The 27,845-nt window shown below is 41.8% G+C and overlaps 1 protein-coding gene across 1 annotated transcript; it reads left to right on the top strand.

Annotated features, from left to right (window-relative positions):
* The first annotated feature begins 159 nt into the window (after positions 1-159).
* On the top strand, positions 160-26,710 carry LOC127662715 (leucine-rich repeat-containing protein 74A). The gene is made up of 13 exons (XM_052154000.1): positions 160-257; positions 1,114-1,324; positions 1,416-1,523; positions 1,689-1,782; positions 5,762-5,811; positions 5,909-5,990; positions 6,071-6,156; positions 7,446-7,640; positions 9,505-9,600; positions 11,896-12,039; positions 12,197-12,301; positions 14,300-14,385; positions 26,104-26,710. Exons 1-13 carry the CDS (start codon positions 160-162, stop codon positions 26,708-26,710), a joined length of 1,962 nt encoding a protein of 653 aa, XP_052009960.1.
* Positions 26,711-27,845: the final 1,135 nt, after the last annotated feature.

Here is a 27,845-nt window from a genome sequence, read left to right as displayed (position 1 = left end):
TACACAGCACAGGCAGATTCCAGCAGTAGTGCAGGTATCACATGTACACCTGTTGCTAAGACAGAAACCTGCAGCTTCAATATCAGACAACACTAGAGAACTGATGCCCATCTATATCAATACGACAGATATTATACTGTATGTAGAAGATGAGCGGTGATGAAACGAATGTTTACAGTGTCTCTGGATTCCCTCAGTTTGACAGAGCAGGAAAATCCACATGATGTCTCCCTGGATGAGGAATTTGACACAGACCTGCAAGCTCAGGGTGAGACGGGATACTGGACATGAGAATGAACAAACCCCGTTACATTTTCCTTTTATTTATTTTTGATTTAATTGCGAGATGATTCAGACCTCTTATTTAGATTTGAATGAAAATGGAATTAAGTTATTCAGGATTAAACTCATTAAACTCTGCTTTTCACATCATGAAGCCAAACTAACTCAGTTACTACACTCAGCATTTTTTATAGCACACGGCTCAAATATCAAAATAAGACTTATTTATTGTAATTTTATCATCCTTATAAATACATTGTTTATTGCACAGTTCCTTATTGCTGTCTGTTGATCTACTGGGATGTTGGGATTAATGTACAATATATATCATTTATGGGTAAATACATGTTAAACAGGACAAGATGATTGGTTTCATTACTAAATTTGATTTTTACTTTTAAAAACTGCATTTAATTTCAGCTAGCCATATTGATTTTATTTGTATTTTTGCATCTTTGCTGAGAGTATATATTTTTATTATTTATTTCTTGTGACACGGTGATGAGAGGAGGGACATGGTTGAATGAATATGACAGAAGCTGGTGCCGAAACCATCACAACGCTGCATTTGAGCTCATAAACTCTAAACAGACGGCGGCCTGAATAGCCGAATCAGTTGGGAAAAGATGATAAATCATTTATGTGTATATTATTTTATATTAGCCATTTGGCAATAGCCGCAAACCTGTAGCGGAAGTAGCTTTGCCTGCTGTGACTTAGTTTCCGATTCTTGTGAAAAAGGCTTATTATATAATCAATACATAAAAATAAATAAATATTGACATCAAAATTTTAACGTAAAAAGACCAGTTTTTGAATTTCCATATTGAGTTACTTGCCTGAAAACACTTGTGTTTTTCTATCAGAGGTGAAGCACATGAAGAAGGACATGTCCACTGCTGAATTATACCTGCAGGCCTGTAAACTGTGTGGTGTCGTTCCTGTCAGATATTTCATCAGGAATCTGGGCTGTGAAACCATGAACCTCAATCATCACGGACTCGGTCCTTTGGGAGGAAAAGCTCTGGCAATCGCCCTGGTGGTAAGAGATGTTTTTGTGTCCATCGGGTCAAATATTTGTTCAAGCAGTGCTGATACTGACTAATATTGAGTCAATATTTCCGTGTCTGAAGACAGACATGCACACCGCAACACTGGAGCTGGCAGATAACTGTTTGTTGGCTGAAGGGGCCAAATATCTCATGCAGATGCTGAAGGCCAATTTCACCATTCAGAATCTTGTAAGTGTGTTTTGTCAGTTTATATTTTCATGATTAAGTGTTTTTGCCCCCTGAAGAAATGATTAATCAATGATCAATGTAATGACCGTGTCTGCACAACATGACTGTTATTTGTCCACTAGAGGGAAGCAAAACATTGAAATGTGACTTCATTGGTCTCTTCAGGATCTGTCCAATAATAATCTTCAGTCTGCCGGTGCTGAAAGTGTTGCTAAAATGCTGCTGGAAAACATTTCCATTAAATCTTTAAAACTTTCAGGTATTTTTATGTGATCATTGACATGACACTCATTTATTTTGTTTAGAAATTCAGTCAAGTGAAAATGGTTGTGATACACCTCTTCTGAGTTCTGAATTAAAATGACGTGTAATATGTGTGTGTGTATTGTGCGTGTGTGTATTGTGCGTGTGTATTGTGTATTGTGTGTGTGTCTGTGTGTAGCGTGTGTGTGTGTGTAGCGTGTGTAGTGTGTGTGTGTGTGTGTGTGTGTGTGTGTGTGTGTATGTGTGTGTGTGTGTGTGTGAGCATGTATTTATCACTTTGTGGGGACCAAATTTCCCCATAAGGATAGTAAAACCCAAATGTTTTGACATTGTGGGGACATTTTGTTGGTCCCCATGAGGAAAACAGCTTATAACTCATACTATAATATTAAATGATGTTTTATTGAAAATGTAAAAATGCAGAAAGTTTTCTGTGAGTGTTGGGTTTAGGGGTTGTGTTGGGTTTAGGGGGTGTGTTGGGTTTAGGGGTTGTGTTGGGTTTAGGGGTTGTGTTGGGTTTAGGGGTGTGTTGGGTTAAGGGGGTGTGTTGGGTTTAGGGGGTGTGTTGGGTTAAGGGGGTGTGTTGGGTTTAGGGGTTGTGTTGGGTTTAGGGGTTGTGTTAGGTTTAGGGGTTGTGTTGAGTTTAGGGGGTTGTGTTGGGTTTAGGGGGTTGTGTTGGGTTAAGGGAGTGTGTTGGGTTTAGGGGTTGTGTTGGGTTAAGGGGTTGTGTTGGGTTTAGGGGGTTGTGTTGGGTTTAGGGGTTGTGTTGGGTTTAGGGGTTGTGTTGGGTTAAGGGGGTGTGTTGGGTTTAGGGGTGTGTTAGGTTTAGGGGTTGTGTTGGGTTTAGGGGTTGTGTTGGGTTTAGGGGTTGTGTTGGGTTTAGGGGTTGTGTTGGGTTTAGGGGGTGTGTTGGGTTTAGGGGTTGTGTTGGGTTTAGGGGTGTGTTGGGTTTAGGGGTTGTGTTGGGTTTAGGGGTTGTGTTGGGTTTAGGGGCTGTGTTGGGTTTAGGGGTTGTGTTGGGTTTAGGGGTTGTGTTGGGTTTAGGGGGTGTGTTGGGTTTAGGGGTTGTGTTGGGTTTAGGGGTTGTGTTGGGTTTAGGGGTTGTGTTGGGTTTAGGGGGTGTGTTGGGTTTAGGGGTTGTGTTGGGTTTAGGGGTTGTGTTGGGCTTAGGGGTTGTGTTGGGTTTAGGGGTTGTGTTGGGTTTAGGGGTTGTGTTGGGTTTAGGGGTTGTGTTGGGTTTAGGGGTTGTGTTGGGTTTAGGGGTTGTGTTGGGTTTAGGGGTTGTGTTGGGTTTAGGGGTTGTGTTGGGTTTAGGGGTTGTGTTGGGTTTAGGGGTTGTGTTGGGTTTAGGGGTTGTGTTGGGTTTAGGGGTTGTGTTGGGTTTAGGGGCTGTGTTGGGTTTAGGGGTTGTGTTGGGTTTAGGGGTTGTGTTGGGTTTAGGGGTTGTGTTGGGTTTAGGGGTTGTGTTGGGTTTAGGGGTTGTGTCGGGTTTAGAGGCTGTGTTGAGTTTAGGGGTTGTGTTGGGTTTAGGGGTTGTGTTGGGTTTAGGGGTTGTGTCGGGTTTAGGGGTTGTGTTGGGTTTAGGGGTTGTGTTGGGTTTAGGGGTTGTGTTGGGTTTAGGGGTTGTGTTGGGTTTAGGGGTTGTGTTGGGTTTAGGGGTTGTGTTGAGTTTAGGGGTTGTGTTGGGTTTAGGGGTTGTGTTGGGTTTAGGGGTTGTGTTGGGTTTAGGGGTTGTGTTGGGTTTAGGGGTTGTGTTGGGTTTAGGGGTTGTGTTGGGTTTAGGGGTTGTGTTGGGTTTAGGGGCTGTGTTGGGTTTAGGGGTGTGTTGGGTTTAGGGGTTGTGTTGGGTTTAGGGGTTGTGTTGGGTTTAGGGGTTGTGTTGGGTTTAGGGGTTGTGTTGGGTTTAGGGGTTGTGTTGGGTTTAGGGGTTGTGTTGGGTTTAGGGGTGTGTTGGGTTTAGGGGTTGTGTTGGGTTTAGGGGTTGTGTTGGGTTTAGGGTTGTGTTGGGTTTAGGGGCTGTGTTGGGTTTAGGGGTTGTGTTGGGTTTAGGGGTTGTGTTGGGTTTAGGGGTGTGTTGGGTTTAGGGGTTGTGTTGGGTTTAGGGGTTGTGTTGGGTTTAGGGGTTGTGTTGGGTTTAGGGGTTGTGTTGGGTTTAGGGGCTGTGCTGGGTTTAGGGGTTGTGTTGGGTTTAGGGGTTGTGTTGGGTTTAGGGGCTGTGTTGGGTTTAGGGGTTGTGTTGGGTTTAGGGGTTGTGTTGGGTTTAGGGGCTGTGTTGGGTTTAGGGGCTGTGTTGGGTTTAGGGGTTGTGTTGGGTTTAGGGGTTGTGTTGGGTTTAGGGGTTGTGTTGGGTTTAGGGGTTGTGTTGGGTTTAGGGGTTGTGTTGGGTTTAGGGGTTGTGTTGGGTTTAGGGGTTGTGCTGGGTTTAGGGGTTGTGTTGGGTTTAGGGGTTGTGTTGGGTTTAGGGGTTGTGTTGGGTTTAGGGGTTGTGTTGGGTTTAGGGGTTGTGTTGGGTTTAGGGGTTGTGTTGGGTTTAGGGGTTGTGTTGGGTTTAGGGGTTGTGTTGGGTTTAGGGGTTGTGTTGGGTTTAGGGGTTGTGTTGGGTTTAGGGGTTGTGTTGAGTTTAGGGGTTTGTGTTGGGTTTAGGGGTTTGTGTTGGGTTTAGGGGTTGTGTTAGGTTTAGGGGTTGTGTTGGGTTTAGGGGTTGTGTTGGGTTTAGGGGTTGTGTTAGGTTTAGGGGTTGTGTTGGGTTTAGGGGTTGTGTTAGGTTTAGGGGTTGTGTTTGGTTTAGGGGTTGTGTTGGGTTTAGGGGTTGTGTTAGGTTTAGGGGTTGTGTTGGGTTTAGGGGATGTTTTGGTTTAGGGGTTGTGTTGGGTTTAGGGGTTGTGTTGAGTTTAGGGGGTTGTGTTGGGTTTAGGGGTTGTGTTGGGTTTAGGGGTTGTGTTAGGTTTAGGGGTTGTGTTGGGTTTAGGGGTTGTGTTGGGTTTAGGGGTTGTGTTAGGTTTAGGGGTTGTGTTGAGTTTAGGGGGTTGTGTTAGGTTTAGGGGTTGTGTTGGGTTTAGGGGGTTGTGTTGGGTTTAGCGGTTGTGTTGGGTTTAGGGGGTTGTGTTGAGTTTAGGGGTTGTGTTGGGTTTAGGGGTTGTGTTGAGTTTAGGGGTTGTGTTGAGTTTAGGGGATAGAATACATAGTTTGTACAGTATAATAATTATTATGTCTATGAAAATCCCCATAAAACATGGAAACACAACGTGTGTTTGTGTGTGTGTGTGTGTGCATGTGTGTGCGTGTGTGTGCGTGTGTGGGTGTGTCTATCTGTTGAAAAGGTAAAATTCAGGAAATAATAAAGGGGAAAAAATTAAAAAATTAGGAAGAACATAATTTTAATTTTAAGAAAACTTCATCAATAATGTTAACAACTTCAGAGTCAATGTTATGGAAAGCACGATGAATGATCAATTTATCATGATTACTCAAGGATAAGGTGTTGGAGTGATGCTGCTGTCCAGATTTGATCAAAAATGACTTTTTTCAGATAGTAATGGTGCTGTTTTACTTCAGTAATGTCCAGACTGTACTTGTGATCAGTTGAATGCCACTTTGATGAATTAAAGTACCAATTTCCTTCTGAAACAGTCAAATATGTACATTATTCCAGTCTTTTGGCTACCAGTGTTTATATATTTATATATACTGTATTATAATGATAGAGATGTGCACACATGTATTCAAGGTGGGAGGAAATATATACTTTTTACTTGATGTTCATAGCTCTTGTAATTTTTAGGGCCAAACTCTTTGTTGAAAATGGTGTAAATGTTTATTTAAAACCATATGAACCCAACATAAACATAAATTACTGCAAGTTATAGAACTTGGCACATGTATTTCAAACTACATTTTTGAAAGATTTGTCCTGTTCATTGTCTTGGAGATTGTTATGACATTGATTTATATTGACAGACACACAATGTTTACAGGGAATAAATTCACAGAAGATGATGCCAAGTGGTTTGCAGATGTTTTAGCGGTACGTTAAGAAGTAAAATTCAAACCATTCTTTTTCTTTTAACTCTTTTTTTTTTGTTTTTGACAAGAAAATAAACATCACATGAATATGATTTCAGAGTAACTACAGAGTGAAGGAGTTGGATTTGAGTCACAATCAGTTCTGTGGGAGAGGTGGAGAACATCTGGGTCAAATGATCGGTAAATAAGTTATTATAAAGGATCCCTGTGATGTGTCAGAATAAAAAATCTAATAAAACATTTCATTTCTGTTTCTACAGCAAACAATGATGGTTTGGAAGTTCTTGATCTGAGTTGGAATCATTTACGGATGAAAGGAGCCGTAGCATTCTGTGCTGGACTGAAGGTGCAACCACACAAATTCACAAATACACAAGAGAGGAAAGGGATGTAACAGTAGACCGTTAAGAGTTTGCAAGATTCATATGTACTGTATATTTATTTCAGTCCCTTAGTCTTGTTAAAACACACATAAATAGCATGCCATCTCAGACTCTTGTTTGTAGGTGACGCTTGACCTGTTCACACTTTTATCAACAGCATCCAAACTCACTTTTTATGGTTTCTCTACCTCACTAACAGCACAGCTCTATTCCAAATCATAGCGAGCTGCCTTGCCTTCTACCATCTACGTAGGCAGTTACCTTTTAAGGTAGCAGTCTCACCTCATCAGTGTATGGTTTGGAACCCCTACATAGAAAGCAACTCAAAAAGTACTCCTCCCAGAGACTCGACTGTTCAGTCATGACATCAGTTTGTAGGCTTGAAAGGCTAATTAACCATGGGTTCCCTCAGGAAATTTCAATAGGCTATTCAAATAGCTGTTTTTGATTTATAAGGTATGAACACAAGTGACTTTAGGAAGATCCGTAAGAATGTGTATTATAACTTGCGCAACCGGGTCTCATTGAATCATGTTATTGTACCTACATTTTTGCTAAACAATTTTTTCGTGACTCATTGTACGAATTGCAGCAGTTTCCTGGTCAAATGAACGCTTGAGGCACTACACCAACAATTACTTTTATTCACTTATACACAAATCACGAGTAAAATGGCAGATTATCAATTCATAAACACTTTTCGCTCTGTTCCTAACACAATGTATCTTATGACATCTAAACACGTATACTAGAACATATGTCTCATTTTAACATTTGCATTACATAACAACACATTTACAAGCTTGTTTGAGTGAGATGAAATTGTGCATTAGCTCGACTGATAGAGAGTTGCACTTGTGATGTAAAGGAGCGGGTACGAGTCCTGAAGAGCACATGAGTCGACGTGAGGGCGAAAGCATCATAGAAGCAGCACAAAATGACGTGCTTGTGTTTTTTATCTCACATTTGCTTTTGCTGACACTATCGGTTAGGTTTAGGTTTAGGTTTAGGTTTAAGGTAGGGAGGTCATGTGTTGATTTAAAACACAATAGAGCATTGACCCTAAATCCTCATCTGTTTGGGATAACATTGAACTCACTTTTAGCGCCACACAGAGGACATTTCACCTCAGAACTGTGTTATGAATCACGTGCTGTAATGTTGCAAAATCTACTTCATGACATTTTGCTTTTTCATTACATGTCGGTCACATTTAGCAAATTATGCAAATCAAGTATTTGTGTCTTATCAGGTGAACACGACTCTGAAACACTTGGATCTGTCATGGAACGGCTTTGGAAATGAGGGGGCGTTAGCTTTGGGTGAAGCGCTCAAGTTCAACAACACCCTGGTCTACATGTACCTCAACAACAACCGCATCACAGATGAGGGTGTGAGCATGTTCTGTAAGGGACTGGAGTTTAATGATACACTCAGAGTACTGCAGGTGAACATCAGGGATGATTACACTACAGTATAATAGATTCAAGTGATATTTTTAACAACGTTGCACAAGTGAAACACAATACACTGAAGAAAGTGGAAACCTACAGGACTGTACAATTGTTACTTCAAGGATCTATACTGTCAATGGTGCAATCTAATTTGTCAGATTGATTTAGTCCAATTAAACAACATCTTTGACTTGAATAAAATGAGATCATTTAGATGTTACCCCTTGAAACACATTTGTTACAGTTTTTCTGTGATTCTACAAAGTACAATTGGTTAAATCATATGAACAAGAAGCAATTAAAAAGGGAATAAAATGAATAGAAGAAAATAAATAAAGCAAACAACATAACAGTTGTGAAGTTTATACCTTACACCTACACAATGTGTATGCTAATTTGGGTAATACAGTGTCTCTTAAGTATGGAAGCCAATTTCTGCTTTGGTAAATCAAATTTCTGAGATACAGAGCTCCATTTTAAGAGCTATTTTTAGCACTCAGCGCAAAATCATGACCGTGATGTTTCGGTGTCTCGTGCTAAGTTTTGGTGAAATCGTGCATGCAACGCGCTAATGGGCGGGGTCAAGTGCAGTTTAATGTTCTTCTCCAGTTATTGAACTCGCTGCATGATATAATCTCTATTATATAGTCCATTCCCTCAAACACCAGCGATATAAACAAACACAGCACATTCAGAAGAAGTTGGTTGTGTAAATGGACTGTGTGTAATGAATTAGAAGAATAGAAATATGTATATGTGTGTGTGTTTGTGTGTATGAGTGTGTGTGTGTGTAGTCTGTGTGTGTGGTCTGTGTGTGAGTGTGGGTGTAGTCTGTGTGTGAGTGTGTGTGTCTGTGAGCGTGTATTTATCACTTTGTGGGGACCAAATGTCCCCATAAGGATAGTAAAACCCGCAATTTTTGACCTTGTGGGGACATTTTGTCGGTCCCCATGAGGAAAACAGCTATAAATCACACTAAATTATGTTTTTTGAAAATGTAAAAATGCAGAAAGTTTTCTGTGAGGGTTAGGTTTAGGGGTAGGGTTAGGTTTAGGGGATAGAATATAAAGTTTGTACAGTATAAAAACCATTATGACTATGGAAAGTCCCCATAAAACATGGAAACACTACATGTGTGTGTGTGTGTGAGAGCGTTTGAGTGTGTGTTTGTGTTTCTGCATGTGTGTGTGTGCATGTCTGTCTGTCTGTGTGTGTGTGTGTGTGTGTGTGTGTGTGTGTGTGTGTGTGTGTGTGTGAATGTGTGAGTGAGTGAGTGTGTGTGTGTGTGTGTGTGTGTGTGTGTGTGTGTGTGTGTGTGTGAGTGTCTGTGTGTGTGTGTGTGTGTGTGTGTGTGTGTGTGTGTGTGTGTGTGTTTGTGTGAGTCTGTGTGTGTGTGTGGGGGGTGCTTCCATTGGATTAGGGGACGAGTGATCTCATAATCACATTTTGAGGAATTATATCTCAGTAGCAGTAGTGTATAAATATAAATCTTGCCTTTCGGGACGTGTCCCAAAAGATGAGATTAGTCATAACAAATGCAAGTCTGACTTCTGTGCAAAACAGCTTCAAATGATGTAACACTTGAGACACAAACACAAGACTCAATATTACAGAGACATTTTAGACTTTAGATTCTGATAAACTCTCAAAGATTGTCATGATTTCATTCAGCAAAACTAACGTGAAGTGTTGAAAATATACTTGTGCTTTAGAGTAGGCGTAAGAACCAATAAAAACAGTACAAGATTATTTTGAGCAATAATGTTATGATCTACATGTATGCTATATTTATTACTAACTAGATTCTGAAGTGTTTTTTTGTGTCAGAGATAATTGTCATGTTCTGTTTTCTTATAGCTGGCATATAACTCGCTGACAGTGGAGGGAGCTTTTACTTTGATTAATGTTGTCAAGAACACACCTAAAACTGCCATTGAAGAGATCAACATTTGTGTGAGTCAAATAGACCAGCGGTTCTCTACAGGTTTTACACTGAACATCAAGTGGAAACCCAGAACCCAAGTTGTTAATTGTTAAAAAAACAAAAATGTCCTTAAATTCAAACATGGGATTGTATTCGCTTATATTACCATGAACTGCATAGGCCTAGCAATATGCAAATTATTAGCATTTCAACGGTTTCATGCTCTCGGCAGCCAATAATTACCACAATATTAACCACAAAACATAATGTGGTTAACATAAATGTTTATCTTTGTTGCAAGTAGGGTTGGGATCCAAGAAAAAATACTGAATTGAATGCTTTTCATGACTCTCTTCATTAACAGTTCTTGAAAGTGCATTCTTTTGCTGGACGGAACACAGTACTAAATTACTCTGACAACATTTCCTGCTACCACTCACATGTGCACCACAACACATTCAGCATACAGCTTGACCAGTGTAGTCAGATTCCCAAATGAATGGCTCTTATGAACCGCTACTTTTTAAATCTACAGCATAATTATACAGTGCTATAAAGAACAAATGAATTATTATGAATGATTATGTGGCATAACATAAACACATAGAGATTGTGTCTGTTCCCCGAACTACCAAACACAAAACCTTTATTAAGTCATTTAGAAAAAAAATGATTTGTCAAATTAGAAAATGACAAGAAAACTGAAGATAAACCTCTAATAAAGTTTGGGCAAGTAAACATTATTTAAAGGTCCTATTTTAAGAACACTAGTGCTAAGCGCAGCACAATGGGATAAAAAATAAGCGCAAAGTCAGTGGTCATGTCCATGCAAGTGGGTTTGGCGATAGTGAGCGCACTAATGGGCGGAGTCAAGTGCAGTTTAATGTTCTTCTCCAGTTATTGAACTCGCTGCATGATATAATCTCTATTATATAGTCCATTTCCTCAAACACCAGCGATATAAACAAACACAGCACATTCAGAAGAAGTTGGTTGTGTAAATGGACTGTGTGTAATGAATTAGAAGAATAGAAATATGGACTTACGTTCTTTTGTGCATTAACTGTGTCCTGGTTGAATATCAGACATATTTCTATGACAGTGAAACTCATTCTCATCAGGATTTGGATGAATGCTTCATTAAATTATAGAGAATGTAATTATTAATAATCGTATTCATCTACTGACACACAAATCATGGCTAATATTAACAGTGATTGTATCTGCACACACTTGTACCATCGTTTTTTATTTTGAACAATTAAATTCATTTATTGAAACACTACAAAATTAAACACACAAAAAAAAATCACACTTCAAACAAAATGAAAATATTATAAAAAAGTGTTGATGATGTGATTCTCATCAGGATTTGGATGTACTCCATTCAATTATAGAGAATGTAATATAATTTTTTTTTCTTGCACACACTTCACTAGATTTTGCTTTAAAAATTAAATACATTTATTGAAACATGAAAAATATTTCTATATTCAAATGAAATAAAAATAAAATAAAAAACTAAATATATTTAAAATAACGATGTGAAACTTCTTTGACAGGCTCCTTTTGCAGTAAATTAAAAATCATTCTAAGACAACAGCTGGAAAAACACCAATACAAATTAGATCATAATACAATTGTAAATATAAGCATAATAATAAACCATGACGTCTCATAAATGTTTGTTTCATAAGACATCTACAACAGTGATTGTCAGGGACATCATTTAATGTTCCACTATATTTTCAGAGTTTGGACATTTATCATCACCTGCTGGTGAATCTCCAAACTGCAAATGCAGGAACTGAGTTTAGACTTTGTGCTGAAAACAGACCTGCTCAGAATTAGCGCCCTATAAGATGTATTAGATGTAGCGCATGTGGTTGCACCTAGCGCTGCGCTTAGCGTGCTCACTAAAATTGAGCCCAGTGAGTTTTGTTGTAATTAGAGTTATTTTATAAAAATCCACGAATTAATAAAATATATTAATTAAAAAGTGTAATAGTAATCGAGATTTAATGTAGTCTGGGTGGAATTTTCTTTACCTTTGCATTTTTGCCTCCCTTTTAAAAGCTGATAAGTCTATTTATTTTGCGATCATAACTCTGCTCGGTTATATGTACAGTTGCACTTTTATTATTTTCATTTAGCATCGTTTATCCCTGCTGTCCGCAAATATATCAAAAAGACCCGTGAGGACCCAACAATAGAGAATCTTTGCTGTAGACTGTGATAGTAAGAGAAATCCAATATAACCCGTATGATACAAAAATAAATAAAAAACCGCACAGTTATGCATCATGTTGTGTGTTGTGTTCAAGAATGTGCTGGTGAATGAGAACTTCGTCCAGCTCTTAGAGTTGATCTGTCAGGAACATCCCAGTCTGGAGGTGCAGTATGGAGGCGTCGGTGGATTTATCGCCAAAAAACCTCACAAACGCATCGACCCCATGAAAGTCATTCAGGTAAATTGTCTACACAAACGCAAATCTACTGAGGTATCATTAGCAAATTAATTAGTAAGCTAATTTTGGGGTGCCAAATATTGTGATCTCATTTTAAAATTCTGTATACATATCTTGAAGTTTTGTGCATTCAAAATGTCAAATAATTGTTTTGTAGGATTACCTTGACCAGCGGAAGCTTCGCCTGTGGGACTTCTTCCGTAACATTGATAAGGACGGGACCATGCGCGTTCCTGTCGTAGACTTCAGAAAAGCAGTTCAGGTCTGGATCTGTGATGTGTTGAATCTGATTGTCCTGAAAAGTGGAAGTCAAATGCATGTACTGTGCTTGTATTCTCACTTAATATAGAACATGCATTCTGTCCTCTGATCATGCAATAGCTAAATATTAACTTCAGACATTCATTAAAGAAATCAAGAGAGTTTTAAACTACAACCTCAAGAGAGGTTACAACATATAACATGGATCAATCGGCTTTAGAGCTTCTGTCTCTCCGGCAGGGGACAGACTCAATTGAAGAATACACAGAGATTTTCTGTACACTGATGAACTGTTTGAACTGGGGTGACACTGAGCATAAAATGAAAGTTCACATTATCTATTTTCTAAATGCATGTTATAAATCTTAATGTGAACGATTCATCCATGCAAATGTTTTATTTATTTTTTTGACCTCGTAAAATTTTATCAAAATGATAATAACTCGATCTTCCAGAGAAACAACTGACATCTCTCTGGTGACATCATTCAGTCAGCTTAAACCCAGCCCACTTTTTATAAATACCACAACCTTGCGTAGAGTTGATCAAAGCATCAATCACATGTTGGTGAAGATGGCTAGGTGTATTTGTTTTCCCTAAAAACTATCGCTCCTTAACCCAAACTGGTCAGCTGGCTTGAATTTACATTTCAAATGAGGAGGAATAACGGTGAATTCAGATCTGCCTCCGTTCCGCTATGCAACGCCCATATTTTCACAATCCAATCAACTACCAATGGATAAACTCAAATCCCCGCCCTACATTTTTTTTTTATTCGATAAGCTGTTTACTCGGAAATACGTCACAATACGGAAGTGAAGTCGGTCACAACTTCTGTTTCATGCCAACTTTAAGGTTTTGTACAGGTTTGGACTCAATGAACCTTATAAGTCCTGTTTGCCGGGATATAGATGTGAACTCTCTTTGATGGAATATATTGATTATGCTTTGAGGCTCTGTAATAGAAATGTTAATACTATATACTTAGTCATGTGTAATCACAATCATACATTAAGTCTTAAGTGAATATACTGTGTGTTTTTCTGTGTTTCTCTCTGGGTGCATGACTAAAACTCACACTTCCTGCATCTGTGGAGAGAGAGTGGCCTTGTACTATTTCCTCCTCCTTTCTTCTTATTCAACTAATGGCTGGGGCAGGTTGGGGAGGTTGGAGCTGGGGGTGGCTGGCCCCAGAGAGAAACCAATTATTAGCTGAGAGTGAGTCTGGTCGACTGAACTGTCCTGGACTCCAACATCCTCTCCTGACCCCCGATGGTCGCCAGTAGTCTTCCCGATTCCTTTCATCACGTGCCATACCATGTCTCACTTGGTTTTGTTTTTTTGGTGTTGTTTTGGGCTTCAGGAACCACCCATTAAAAAGGGGGCTCTGCAACATATGTTCTGGACTTTAGTTTTGTATAGACTCATATTTTGAAACCATGTTTTAATTTTTGGTCTTGTCTCTGTTCCTTGTACCCCTCTAATTCTTCCCCAGTTGTTTCTTATTAACCTTGTCCCTGTGTATATACAGTATTGCCCTCGTCTTGTCCTTTGCTAGGCTGTAGTGTTTGTGTTCCAGTTTCTTGTGTTTCCAGTGTTTGTTTTGCTTTTTGTTTTATTAAAATAGCTGCAGTTAGATCCAGTGTTATCGTCTCCTCTCTCCACCTACGTGACAACAACAAAGTGTCATCTTGTTTCATTCAAAAATGGCTTTGTGTTCTTTTATGCACTAAAATCTCTATTTTACTGTATGTATCTGATCAGTCAAGTCCAAGTTTAGACAAACCCACTCATTCTTAATTATAACTATTTTGCAAATTTTTGAATAATAGTAAATTCATCAAAAAATTGTTGGCACAATTTATATATGCTAAAAAACTTATTTCAGGGATAATGGCCTTTAGGTGAAAAAGTTAAGATCATGAGAAATTCGTTCATTCTTAATAATGACAGAATGTTTATAAATGACATGTAATATTATTTTGACAAAACTTTACAGCAATCCAGCATCCCATTGGAGAGATTCCAGATAGAGGAGCTGATTCAGAGATTGGACAGAGACAGAACAGGCATAGTGGACTACAGGTGAGCTCTCTTTTATTGCTTTATGAAGTCATTTAATATTAGATGTTACGTTACAGAGTTGAAGTAATCTGACATGACAAATGAAGTATGCTTGTGGACCTGTGCATCTGAACATTTCTCACCAATTTGATAATATTGATACTTGACATACTTGAGTATATGTCATTAATCATGAGCCTTGCTGCAAAACCTAGTGAGTTGTCTTGCCACCTATTACCTACATAGGCAGCTACCTTCTAAAGTCGAATTCAGTATGTCTGTAAAGTAACTGTTACAGTGGATGTGTGTAATGTTCACCGTCAATACATATGGGATAAGCAATGTCAGTAGAATTTGGAGAGTAAGGTGTGTCTTAGTCATGTATGCTTTGTCATCATGTTGAAATCTAGTTCTCACACAGTTCCTCATGGTGAAATTTTTCCTGAAACCTTACACTGTTTGATGCAAGTCTCATATTAATGTATTAGTAATGACAACAACTGTAATAACTATGGTATTTTGCTGGAAACTATGGTTACCATGTTAAATTGTTTTAAGGACTAATTGAAGGTTAAACTTTACCCTTAAATCTGTCTCAATATTTATTTAGCAGATCACAATTGGGTTATCAAATGTTGTCTTAATGTGTGATTTATGTTTTGGGCAATGCATATGTTAGTCTAGTCTAGAGTTCAGCAACCCGACCAGGTTCGGGTGAGTTTTTCAAGTAGGACTTCATGTTCAGTTCAGGTTTGGGATTGTATGAATGAAAAAATAAACACGCTTACCAAACTTGTTTCGCGCATGCGCTGTCACTCACAGACACGCGAACGGACGAGTTAGGGGCCGTTCACACCAAATGTGTTTTTGCACATGTCTGTTCTGTTTGGAAGCATGTCTGACATTCGCACCATGTCTCGCTGTTTCTTCAGTGTCTCGTGCAGGACCAGCACATTTTAAACACCATGTCAAGTTAAAAACAACTTCAAATTGTCAAAAACACATGTTGAGACACCTGCACTGTGATTCATTATTTGTGCTGATTGTTTTAAGCACAGTTAAATTATTAACACGTTCAGACACGCAGCGACAAAGCGATCTCATGCCTTCTCAATGAGAGCTGGTGACTTCTGGCAACAGGAGCGACGGCGACCGTTGGCGACCGGATGTGGGCGTGTCCAGCGATGTGACAATGTTGAGAAATGTTTATGCAAATAAAGAGTGACATTCAGGAGCAACAGCTAATATGAGAAAATTAGCTCACGTGATCCTAATATTTTAATAATAAAATGTATTGTAAAGAAACAGTGCTGTTTAGATTCTCCATATACACCACTAGCGACCAAAACGCAAGCCACTGAAGACATGCAGCGACAAAGTAGCTGGCTGTATGAACGCAGCTTAAGGGGCTGTCGTGCCTTGTTAAAACTTTATGTTTACTGTTTCAGTACTGTTACAAATGTTACCTATTATGCTTACATAAAATACAGCCTAGTGCAACAGTGCTTAGGAGAAGAAATTAGATAGTAAGCGATGTCAGGTCGGGTTTGGGCTTCAAATCTGACGGTATCATTTGGGCCAGGTGGCATGGGGCTATACGGTCTCAGGTATGATTCGGGTTTCATATAAGGCCTGTGCAGACCTCTAGTCTAGTCTAGCTACTGCAGAATAAATCATAATTAAAGTTAACTCAAGCCTTAAAGGGATAGTTTACCTAAAAATTATAATTCTCTGATCATTTAGTCACCCTTATGCTATCTCTTTTTAAGCCTTTCTTCTGCGGAATTTCTGAAGACATTTTAAAAGATACATGGTGTGTTTTTTTTCAGTACAAAGCAGGTCAACAGGGTTAAAAATTTTCAAGCCCCAAAATAGACATAATGTCTTCTGAAAAAATACATATGGAGGGTGAGCGGAGCCGAGTAGGCGTTTTCAATTAATCTCAATGGGAGCTGAATGACATGCATGCGGGGAGATTTTGGGATTGACAGCGGAGCAGAGCAAGCATTGAGAGTTTTGAGAAATGCTCAACTTTTTGAAAATGAGGAGCAAATATGGTGGGCGGAAGTCAAACACTTTGCGCTAAGGGCGGTAACATCTGTCATAAATGCTTAATCTGCTTAATCGAGAGTGCATGGCAATTTGCAGCAAACTTGCCACTGTCATGATTCACTGTTGTCTGGCCTGTGTTTCTCCCCTGTCATCTGTTCCCGGACTACACTTCCCATAATTCCCTGCTCTCATCTCTGCCAGCTGTCCTTCTTTGTCCTCACCTGTGTTTCATTTAGTCATTATCTTTTGTGTATTAAAGCCCTGTGGTTTGATCATTCGTTGTTCAGTTGTTGAATGTGTTGAGACCTAGCGTTTTTTTGCCCGTGCACTTCGTGGATGTTTTCGTGGATGTTTATGTCATTGTTTCCCATCGTGGGTGTTTTATTTGTTCCTGTGTTTACCCGTTATTTTGTACTTGTTTATTTCTTTTCATTAAACTCTTTTGCCACATCTAGATCCAGCTCCTGAACTTCCTTCCTATATGTTACAGCCACAGATTTGCCACTGATTATTTTCACATTCAAATGAGATTTGCGGCAAACTTGCGGCAAATTGTCCATTGTTGCCAAAGGTTTGCTGCAGGTTTACCACTACCGGTGAAGAGCTGCAAACTTCTGCACAACATTTGCATGTGAAAATAATGAGTGGCAAGTTTGCGGGTAGTTTGACAGAACTCTAGAGAAAAATCCAGGGTTCAATACTGTAACGCTTGGTGTGGAAGCAGGACAAGACAGACGAGAGGTGCGGATCCAAACGCGGTTTTATTGTACAAAAATAAACATAATCAGATAGGCACAAATGAAAACATCCACGGGGGGACAAAACCGAAACCAAAACATGAACACCACGGAACTAGGGAAACACGGAAGAACGGGCACGGAGCAAACATAGAAAAATAAACATGCATCGGGAAGAGTAGGCGACATGAACATGAAACGTCAACGAACAACAAAGGGAAGGGGAAGCAGCAGGGTTTAAATAAAGAGACACGGTAATGACAAAACAACAGACAGGTGCGGAGAAGGGCAGGGAAAGACGGGAAATGTAGTTTACACAAGGACAGTGAGACTCGGGGCGGACAACAGGGAAAATATGACATGGAACGTGATCGGTGACGGGTGAAACAGAAAACCCGGGGCAGAAAACAATGGATCGAAACATGAAACACGGTGCAGATGACAAGGGATCGTGACATAACCCCCCCTCAAAAGGACCGGATTCCAGACGGTCCTAAACAAAAAGACAAAAATAACAAAAACAAACAAAGGACCAAGGAGTGAGGGGGTAGACCCAGGGGGAAACAGACAGACCAAGGGAGAAACAAGGGACACAAAGACAGACTAAGGAGGCACAAGGGACACAGAGACAAACCAAGGAGGCACATGGGCAAGGAGGCAGTCCAAGGGGAGCACACAGGGCAGACAGGAAGTCCGGGGGGCACAGAGGGCAAGAGGGAAGTCCAATGGGCAGGGACAGGTCCAGGAGGCCTGGGAGGTGGCCACAGGACAGGGGCAGGTTCAGGAGGCCTAGGAGGCGGCCACAAGACAGGGACAGGTCTAGGAGGCCTGGGAGGCGGCCACAAGACAGGGACAGGTCTAGGAGGCCTGGGAGGTGGCCACAGGACAGGGGCAGGTTCAGGAGGCCTAGGAGGCGGCCACAAGACAGGGACAGGTCTAGGAGGCCTGGGAGGCGGCCACAAGACAGGGACAGGTCTAGGAGGCCTGGGAGGCGGCCACAAGACAGAGACAGGTCTAAGGCCTGGGAGGCGGCCACAAGACAGGGACAGGTCTAGGAGGCCTGGGAGGCGGCCATCGGACAGGGACAGGTCCAGGAGGCCTGGGAGGTGGCCTCAGGACAAGGACAGGTCCCGGAGGCGGAGCTGAGAGGGGCTCTGGAGACGAAGCTGAGGGAGGCTCTGGAGGCTCAGGAGGCGGAGCTGAGGGAGGCGGAGCCGAGGATGGCTCGGGAGGCCCAGGAGGCAGAGCCGAGAGAGACCCAGGAGGCAGAGCCAAGGGAGGCAGAACCACGGAAAGCTCTGGGGGCTCAGGAGGCGGAGTCGAGGGAGGCTTACAAGGTGGAGCCGAGGGCGGTGGCGCCGTAGGTAGCTCTAGAGGCGGAGGCCTGGAAGGCTCTGGAGGTGGAGCCAAGGGAGGCTCAGGAGACGGAGCCGAGGGGGGCCCCAGAGGCCGGGCCGAGGAAGGCCCAGGAGGCGGAGCCGAGGAAGGCACAGGAGGTGGAGCCGAGGAAGGCTCTGGGGTCTCTGGAAGCAGAGCCATAGGAGGCTCTGGAGGCAGAGCCAAAGGAGGCTTGGGAGGCGGAGCCGTAGGGGGCTTGGGAGGCGGAGCCTTAGAAGGCTCGAGAGGCGGAGCCCTGGGTGACTTGAGGAGCTCGAGAGGCAGAGCCCTGGGTGGCTTGAGAGGCTCGAGAGGCGGAGCCCTGGAAGGCTTGAGAGGCTCGAGAGGCGGAGCCCTGGAAGGCTCGAGAAGCTCGAGAGGCGGAGCCCTGGAAGGCTTGAGTGACTTGAGGGGCGGAGCCCTGGAAGACTCGAGAGGCTTGAGAGGTGGAGCCCTGGAAGGCTCGAGAGGCTTGAGGGGCGGAGCCCTGGGTGGCTTGAGGGGCGGAGCCCTGGGAGGCTCGAGAGGCTTGAGAGGCGGAGCCCTGGAAGGCTCGGGAGGAGGAGCCCTGGAAGATTCGAGAGACTTGAGAGGCAGAGCCCTGGGAGGCTCGGGAGGAGGAGCCCTGGAAGGCACAGGAGGTGGAGCCGAGGAAGGCTCTGGGGTCTCTGGAAGCAGAGCCATAGGAGGCTCTGGAGGCAGAGCCAAAGGAGGCTTGGGAGGCAGAGCCGTAGGGGGCTCGGGAGGCGGAGCCTTAGAAGGCTCGAGAGGCAGAGCCTTAGAAGGCTCGAGAGGCGGAGCCCTGGGTGACTTGAGGAGCTCGAGAGGCAGAGCCCTGGGTGGCTTGAGAGGCTCGAGAGGCGGAGCCCTGGAAGGCTCGAGAGGCTCGAGAGGTGGAGCCCTGGAAGGCTGGAGAAGCTTGAGAGGCGGAGCCCTGGAAGGCTTGAGTGACTTGAGGGGCGGAGTCCTGGAAGACTCGAGAGGCTTGAGAGGCGGAGCCCAGGAAGGCTTGAGAGGCTTGAGAGGCGGAGCCCTGGAAGGCTCGAGAGGCTTGAGGGGCGGAGCCTTGGGAGGCTCGAGAGGCTTGAGGGGCAGAGCCCTGGAAGACTCGAGAGGCTTGAGAGGCGGAGCCCTGGAAGACTCGAGAGGCTTGAGAGGTGGAGCCCTGGAAGGCTCGAGAGGCTTGAGGGGCAGAGCCCTGGGAGGCTTGAGGGGCGGAGCCCTGGGAGGCTCGAGAGGCTTGAGAGGTGGAGCCCTGGAAGGCTCGGGAGGAGGAGCCCTGGAAGACTCGAGAGACTTGAGAGGCGGAGCCCTGGGAGGCTCGGGAGGAGGAGCCCTGGAAGACTCGAGAGACTTGGGAGGCGGAGCCCTGGGAGGCTCAGGAGGAGGAGCCCTGGAAGACTCGAGAGACTTGGGAGGCGGAGCCCTGCGAGGCTCGAGAGACTTGGGAGGCGGAGCCCTGGGAGGCTCGGGAGGAGGAGACCTGGAAGACTCGAGAGACTTGGGAGGTGGAGCCCTGGGAGGCTTGGGAGGAGGAGTGACAGGCGTGGGCGCAGGCTCACTCACAGTGACAGGCGTGGGCGCAGGCTCGCAGACCGGGGCAGGCGTGGGCCGGGAGGCAGAAGCCCGTCTTCTCTTCCTCCTCCGGGCAGACGAAGTGGACCATGCAGGCTCATGGGAAACGACTGGTGTGGGGGTTTGCTCGCTGGCAAGTGGGGCAGGCCTGATGGGAAGAGCCATGGGCGAGTGGGGAGTCACCACTGCGGGAGGTGAGGATGGGTCCTCCTCTGCCATGCCCACAGTGAGTGGCGAGCCGCTGACCAGCAAAGTCTCTTCCACGATTTCCTGCAGGGTCCAGCCGCGCATCGTCAGGGGCAGCCGCTCCTTCAGCGTCACGTTCAAATTGCCCCTAAAGAAGACCACCAGGGCTGAATCCGGGAAGTCCGAGACGTGTGCCAGCTCAAGGAAGTCCTGGATGTGGTCTTCAACTGGTCGGTCCCCTTGCTTTAAACAAAGCAGCTGATAGTTGGCCTGTTGGACCGCTGGATCCATTTGGGTCATTCGTTCTGTAACGCTTGGTGTGGAAGCAGGACAAGACAGATGAGAGGTGCGGATCCAAACGCGGTTTTATTGTACAAAAATAAACATAATCAGATGTGATTCGGGGGACAAAACCGAAACCAAAACACGAACACCACGGAACTAGGGAAACACGGAAGAACGGGCACGGAGCAAACATAGAAAAATAAACATGTATCGGGAAGAGTAGGCGACATGAACATGAAACGTCAACGAACGACAAAGGGAAGGGGAAGCAGCGGGGTTTAAATAAAGAGACACGGTAATGACAAAACAACAGACAGGTGCGGACAATAACGCAGAGAAGGGCAGGGAAAGACGGGAAATGTAGTTTTCAAAAGGACAGTGAGACTCGGGGCGGACAACAGGGAAAATATGACATGGAACGTGATCGGTGATGGGTGAAACAGAAAACCCGGGGCAGACAACAAGGGATCGAAACATGAAACACGGTGCAGATGACAAGGGATCGTGACAAATACAAGTTTATCTTAATCAACAGCATTTGTGGCATAATGTTGCTGACTAGAAATATTTATTTCGACCCGTCCCTTCTTTTCATAAAAAAAAAAGCAGTGAGGCACCTACAATAGAAGTCAATGTGGTCAATTTTTGGAGGGTTTAAAGACTGAAATTTGAAGCTTTAATTTTATAAAAACACTTACATTCATTATATTGTTAAAAATCATGTATTATTTGAGTTTTTCACAATTTTTTTTTTAATTTTAGGGTTTGTTGACATTACATTATCATGGTAATGAGGTTGTAAAATTGTCTGTCTTTTCACAGATGCTGTCAGTAAGTGATTTTATGACAGTAAAATTATGTTACACATATATTCTTTATGTTTTGTGTCTATAATTTTGAAATAGTGAGTATTTTAACATTTATGGATTGGCCACATTCACTTCCATTGTAAGTGCCTCACCATAAAACATTTTTTGCCTTTTTTTTTAAAGAAAAGGAGGAACGATTCAAAATACATTTTTGTGGTAATCAACATTATGCCAAAAATGCTGATGATTGAACTGAACTTGTATTGAACCTGGAATATTCCTTTAAATAGTAATTGCACACATTCATTGTGGCCATAATGTGGCTGGGTATTCATAAATAAAGTTAACATCTTTCCAACTGTAATCATACAAATACAGTATGTGATTTTATTGACTATGTACTGAAAGCAATCATAGACACAACACACTCACTATACATGTTAGAAACCACCACCTGAAGCACTCTAGCAGTGTTTTCCATCCACTGTGCCGCACACTAGTGTGCCGTAAAAGATTGTCAGGTTTGCCGTGGAAAATTATCAAATTCCACAAAATAAATAAATCTGTGACTTTTGTGATTGTGAAGAGCAACGATTGTGCAAAAGTGAGTGATATTTATACGTATTAAGGGTCTTTCACATGACGCATGTCAGCGCTGCAGAATACATTGAAGTCTATGAAGTGAGTGATATTTATACGTGTAAAGGGTCATCACATGACTCGTGTCAGTGCTGCAGAATACATTGAAGTCTATGAAGTGAGTGATATTTATAAGGGTAAAGGGTCATCACATGACTCGCGTCAGAGCTGCAGAATACATTGAAGTCTATGAAGTGAGTGATATTTATACGTGTAAAGGGTCATCACATGACTCGCGTCAGTGCTGCAGAATACATTGAAGTCTATGAAGTGAGTGATATTTATACGTGTAAAGGGTCATCGCATGACTCGCGTCAGTGCTGCAGAATACACTGAAGTCTATGAAGTGAGTGATATTTATACGTGTAAAGGGTCATCGCATGACTCGCGTCAGTGCTGCAGAATACACTGAAGTCTATGAAGTGAGTGATATTTATACGTGTAAAGGGTCATCACATGACTCGTGTCAGTGCTGCAGAATACATTGAAGTCTATGAAGTGAGTGATATTTATACGTGTAAAGGGTCATCACATGACTCGTGTCAGTGCTGCAGAATACATTGAAGTCTATGAAGTGAGTGATATTTATACGTGTAAAGGGTCATCACATGACTCGTGTCAGTGCTGCAGAATACATTGAAGTCTATGAAGTGAGTGATATTTATACGGGTAAAGGGTCATCACATGACTCGCGTCAGAGCTGCAGAATACATTGAAGTCTATGAAGTGAGTGATATTTATACGTGTAAAGGGTCATCACATGACTCGCGTCAGTGCTGCAGAATACATTGAAGTCTATGAAGTGAGTGATATTTATACGTGTAAAGGGTCATCACATGACTCGCGTCAGCGCTGCAGAATACATTGAAGTCTATGAAGTGAGTGATATTTATACGGGTAAAGGGTCATCACATTACTCGCGTCAGAGCTGCAGAATACATTGAAGTCTATGAATTGAGTGATATTTATACGTGTAAAGGGTCATCACATGTCTCGCGTCAGTGCTGCAGAATACATTGAAGTGTATGAAGTGAGTGATATTTATACGTGGAAAGGGTCATCACATGACTCGCGTCAGCGCTGCAGAATACATTGAAGTGTATGAAGTGAGTGATATTTATACGTGTAAAGGGTCATCACATGACACGCGTCAGCGCTGCAGAATACATTGAAGTGTATGAAGTGAGTGATATTTATACGGGTAAAGGGTCATCACATGACACGCGTCAGCGCTGCAGAATACACTGAAGTGTATGAAGTGAGTGATATTTATACGGGTAAAGGGTCATCACATGACTCGCGTCAGCGCTGCAGAATACATTGAAGTCTATGAAGTGAGTGATATTTATACGGGTAAAGGGTCATCACATGACTCGTGTCAGAGCTGCAGAATACACTGAAGTCTATGAAGTGAGTGATATTTATACGTGTAAAGGGTCATCACATGACTCGTGTCAGTGCTGCAGAATACATTGAAGTCTATGAAGTGAGTGATATTTATACGGGTAAAGGGTCATCACATGACTCGTGTCAGCGCTGCAGAATACATTGAGGTCTATGAAGTGAGTGATATTTATACGGGTAAAGGGTCATCACATGACTCAAGTCAGCACTGCAGAATACACTGAAGTCTGTGATGTTTATATGTGTAAAGGGTCATCACATGACTTGTGTCAGTGCTGCACAATACATTGAAGTCTATGAAGTGAGTGATATTTATACGTGTAAATGGTCATCACATGACTCTGTCAGCGCTGCAGAATACATTGAAGTCTATGAAGCGATTGAAATTTATATGGGTAAAGGGTCATCACATGACTCACGTCAGTGCTGCAGAATACACTGAAGTCTATGAATTGACGTCACACCAAAGTTTTTTCACACATGTTTTTGCTTCACCAATAATGTCTTTGAGAGTAACTAAGCAACAATAAATATTTAAAAACTGTCCAAATTTGTGGAGAGACACTGAATGTCTCATAATTTCTTTGAAATAATTATTACCTTATCGTTTATGAATATCAGAGACCCCAGTTATTGAACTCATTTAAATTCACCAAGAAAACGCTTCTAAACATAAACAAGTCCTTTTATTACTTTCTGCTATTAAAGCAACTGCAAGCTCTTCTCTCTTCCAAATACATGTTTTCAAAGTTTATTGTGCACACCTCACGCTTTTTATGTGACAAACTGGTAAAATCGCCCTTCTGTGACGCTTCCTGCAACTCTTGTCATGTGAAGGGCGATGCGACGCTTGACGCTAGGTTCAGCCTCCAGAAACAAATTAAAACTGCCACGAGAAGTCCTCTGTCAGAGACAAAGACACAAAATCTAATGACAATTAAGATAATGACAATTTGATGCGTTTGATTACACACAGAGGAGTTTAAGTCGATGCGGACCAGGAGGAAGGTTTGAGTTGTTGATTGAGTTTTGTTCATATTTTAATCGTATTTGTTTTTTGTAATATTGCATTGTTCATATGTCGTGTTTTAGTGGGCTCCGCTGTCACTGCGGAGAAAAAAACATTAATCTGTTCTCTTCATAAATACAGTAAATAAATGTATAATCTGCTCTATGCTCGTCCTGTAAGTTCATGATTAAAAATGAAAATGTGAATGAAAATAAAAGCTATTAAATGTCTTATAATTAAAATACGAAAATTAAAATGACGGGTAATAATAGATTGTGACGGAATTTTTACTACCCTGTCAGTCAAAATGATGAAGTCCAACAAAGCACTGTTTTTTAAAACATTACATGTAAACATGCTACTAAGACGGACAGAAAACATGGACAAGTTCTTGAAAAGGAAAAATATTGACGATGGTTAGCCTATGTGGGATAGTGGTGTGCCGTAGAATTATTTAGTCATAAAAAGTGTGCTGTGGCATTTAAAAGGTTGGGAAACACTGCTCTAGTGTTGTGAGTGGATTTCTTCCACACCAGTGAACACGTACCATCCACTCATAACTTATTCCGAACAGAGTTGCGAAGCTAAAAAAAAAAAAAAAAAAAATTGCAAACAAAAAGTTTTTTTCTTGTTTGACAGGAGGAATGGTCTTTAAGTTGTTTAATTGATTGATTTAATTGCCTGGTAAGCTTTAATTTAATCTCCTCATTCATTAGTTTAAGTCTCAGGTATTGTGGTTGTAAGAGGAATGTTTTTTAGTTTTTTGAGTTCATTGAGTTCACAAGTTTGGCACCCAAAACCTCCTTACTAGTGCCTCCTGTAAAAGTATTCTACACTGACACTCTAATAAGCATTCAAATACACCACAAATACAAATATTGTGTAAAAAAAACAAGTATATTTTTTATCCTATTGAACAATTTCTATGGATACTATTCTTTTAATTGATACTTCAACATCTTAGTATTCCTGCTGTGATGGTTGTCTTTGTCTTGCTCATTGGTGCTTGCAAGGCACTGAGTGTATCTACATACACGGCAATACACTTATAACTACCAAAAATCGGTTAATGCAAGAAATACGTATTTACATGAGTTTCTAAGATTACATTTTTACTTAACTGACGGTTAGGTTTAGGGTTGGGGTTTAGGTTAGGAGCTAGGGTTAGTAAAATATGCATTCCTGTTGACTGTATTATATCATTTCGACCTAAGAATACAACTCACTTTTGGCGCCCCTCGGTGGACATTTCACCTTTCGTACAACTTGCTGTTGCCAAATTCATATTGAGATCAGTCTGCCCAAAAACAGCCAAATTAATGGCTATTTTTTAAAAAAATTGGTCCAAAAGAAAAGATAATCCCAAACTCACACAATTGGTTAAGTCATTGTGGCAGTGTTGGGCTTGACGGGATGCTTAAACAAACTAATCAATGTTTTGATAGCGTCACATTATTTACATTTGTCAGGAAGCCTAATGGCTTACTTGTATTTGATTCTGAGCATTAAACTGAGATATGAGAAAGCATTTAAACATAAAAAGACACAATTCACCTTTAAAATGCTTGATAGTTTTTATTATGAGTTTTAATTGCACTTTTAGCTTTTTTTCAAACAATTCGATTTTAACAGGCCGAACCCTCTGAATGATTGTCTCATCCTACAGAGGTCTGGCAGACACGAGGAAACAGATGATGCGAGACCACCGGCGTCAGCTGCGGAAAGTGGAATCTCGCCAGAAGAAGGAGAAGCAGAAAAGCGAGAGGATCCTAAAAACCTTCGAGAGCGCCGTGGAGGCTGTGACCCCACGCAGCTCCATGATCATATCACCCGGTGGGGCCAAAGAGGACTCAAGAGGCCCACAGCACTTTTCTGCCACCCCACTCAGCTCCTGGCACCACATCGTCATGTCCACGAGCAGCCGCTACTCTGTCCAGAACATGAGTAGTGAGCACGTCCACCTTCCCATGATAGCAGGTGCGATGTCGTACAAACCCCCGAGCTCATCGGGCATGCGCTCATACTCGCAGCCAAACCTGTTCGAGAGCGCCACTAAACCGTCCATCAGTAAACCGGCGTCTGCCCAGGGAATGCACTGCACCTCCAACCCCAGTGTGACCAGCAGTAAACTCAGTCCTACTGCTAACTTAACCAGATCCAGACCCGCATTAAACATTGAACCAACTAGTAAAGCCAGTGTGATGGTGAAGAAAAAGAAGACAAAGAAAAGGAAAGATGTAACATCAAAAGGACAGAATCAAAATACCACATAACGCACAAAGTTACAAGCTATTGGTCTTATTCATTAAACAAGAGCAGAACCAATTTGTGAGTATATCATTCACAAATCTATTTTTAAGAATAGTTTTACTAACAATTTACACACACATTTTAACATATACTAATACATCAAAATTTGCGTTAATTAACATTAGTTAATGCACTATGATCTAACAATGAACAATTTTATTTTAATTAAATAACTCACACTGACACACTGTGTTTTAAATAGTATATAGAAGTTTCTTCTGATTTCTTTTTAGTCATCCAATTGTAGTAATGAAGTTGAGCAAATCAATTGTTACTATATTAGGAGGAAGGAAATAACAGTGCACACAGTATTCTTGCATCCACGGATGACGTGTGCATTAACAATGGCATTTTCTCACAGAAGTCAGAATCAAATTAATTGTACATACAGTGATAGTGAATATGAAATGTACTTACTTTTTTATTTACTTACACATGAAGTGCTTTAACTTTTAAGTTGATGTCATGCGCTTGTGCTGATCAAGAAGGCAGCAATCTCCTTACAGCTTACACGGTCCAGATGGCCTGCTTGGATTGTCATAGACTGACCTTCAAGCTCATGAAACATTCCTAAATAAGAGGAACTGAGTTTTGATCCTGGCTGATAGAAGCTTCAGGGCAAGATATTAAATGAGCGCACGACAGGAAGAGAACACTAACTTTTCGTGAGGTTGGTTTATTACATCTGTTTAAACGAGATATTTGCATATTTGCTGGCAGTATAATGATTTTTGTCTTTTTAGTCATTAGACAAGACAGTTAAAAGTGACAGGGAACTATTAAAAAGAGTCTTACAGAATACGTGCTTTAGAGGTAAATAAATGAGCGCTTAGCATTAGAAAAGAAAGTACAATATTACAGGGAACTGTTGAGGAGAGACTGTTAGAATACGTATTAGCAGACAGTATATATGATATGATAAAAAGGCAAATATCAATAAAACTAATAAGACAAGACAGTTAAAGTTACAGGGAACTGTTGAGGAGAGAGAGGGAGAATGAAACAGGTGAACACTTATTCATTATGAGCTCTAACGCATCTGTCGTGGCTCTGATATGCGGACCTTATAAATGACACAGTGTTGCACACCGGTCTGTT

This window comes from Xyrauchen texanus, chromosome 22 (genome assembly GCF_025860055.1).
Source record: "Xyrauchen texanus isolate HMW12.3.18 chromosome 22, RBS_HiC_50CHRs, whole genome shotgun sequence".
NCBI classification, from domain to species: domain Eukaryota; kingdom Metazoa; phylum Chordata; class Actinopteri; order Cypriniformes; family Catostomidae; genus Xyrauchen; species Xyrauchen texanus.
The sequence above is the reverse complement of the archived record's forward strand: the minus strand, read 5'-3'. Positions and strand labels throughout refer to the sequence as shown.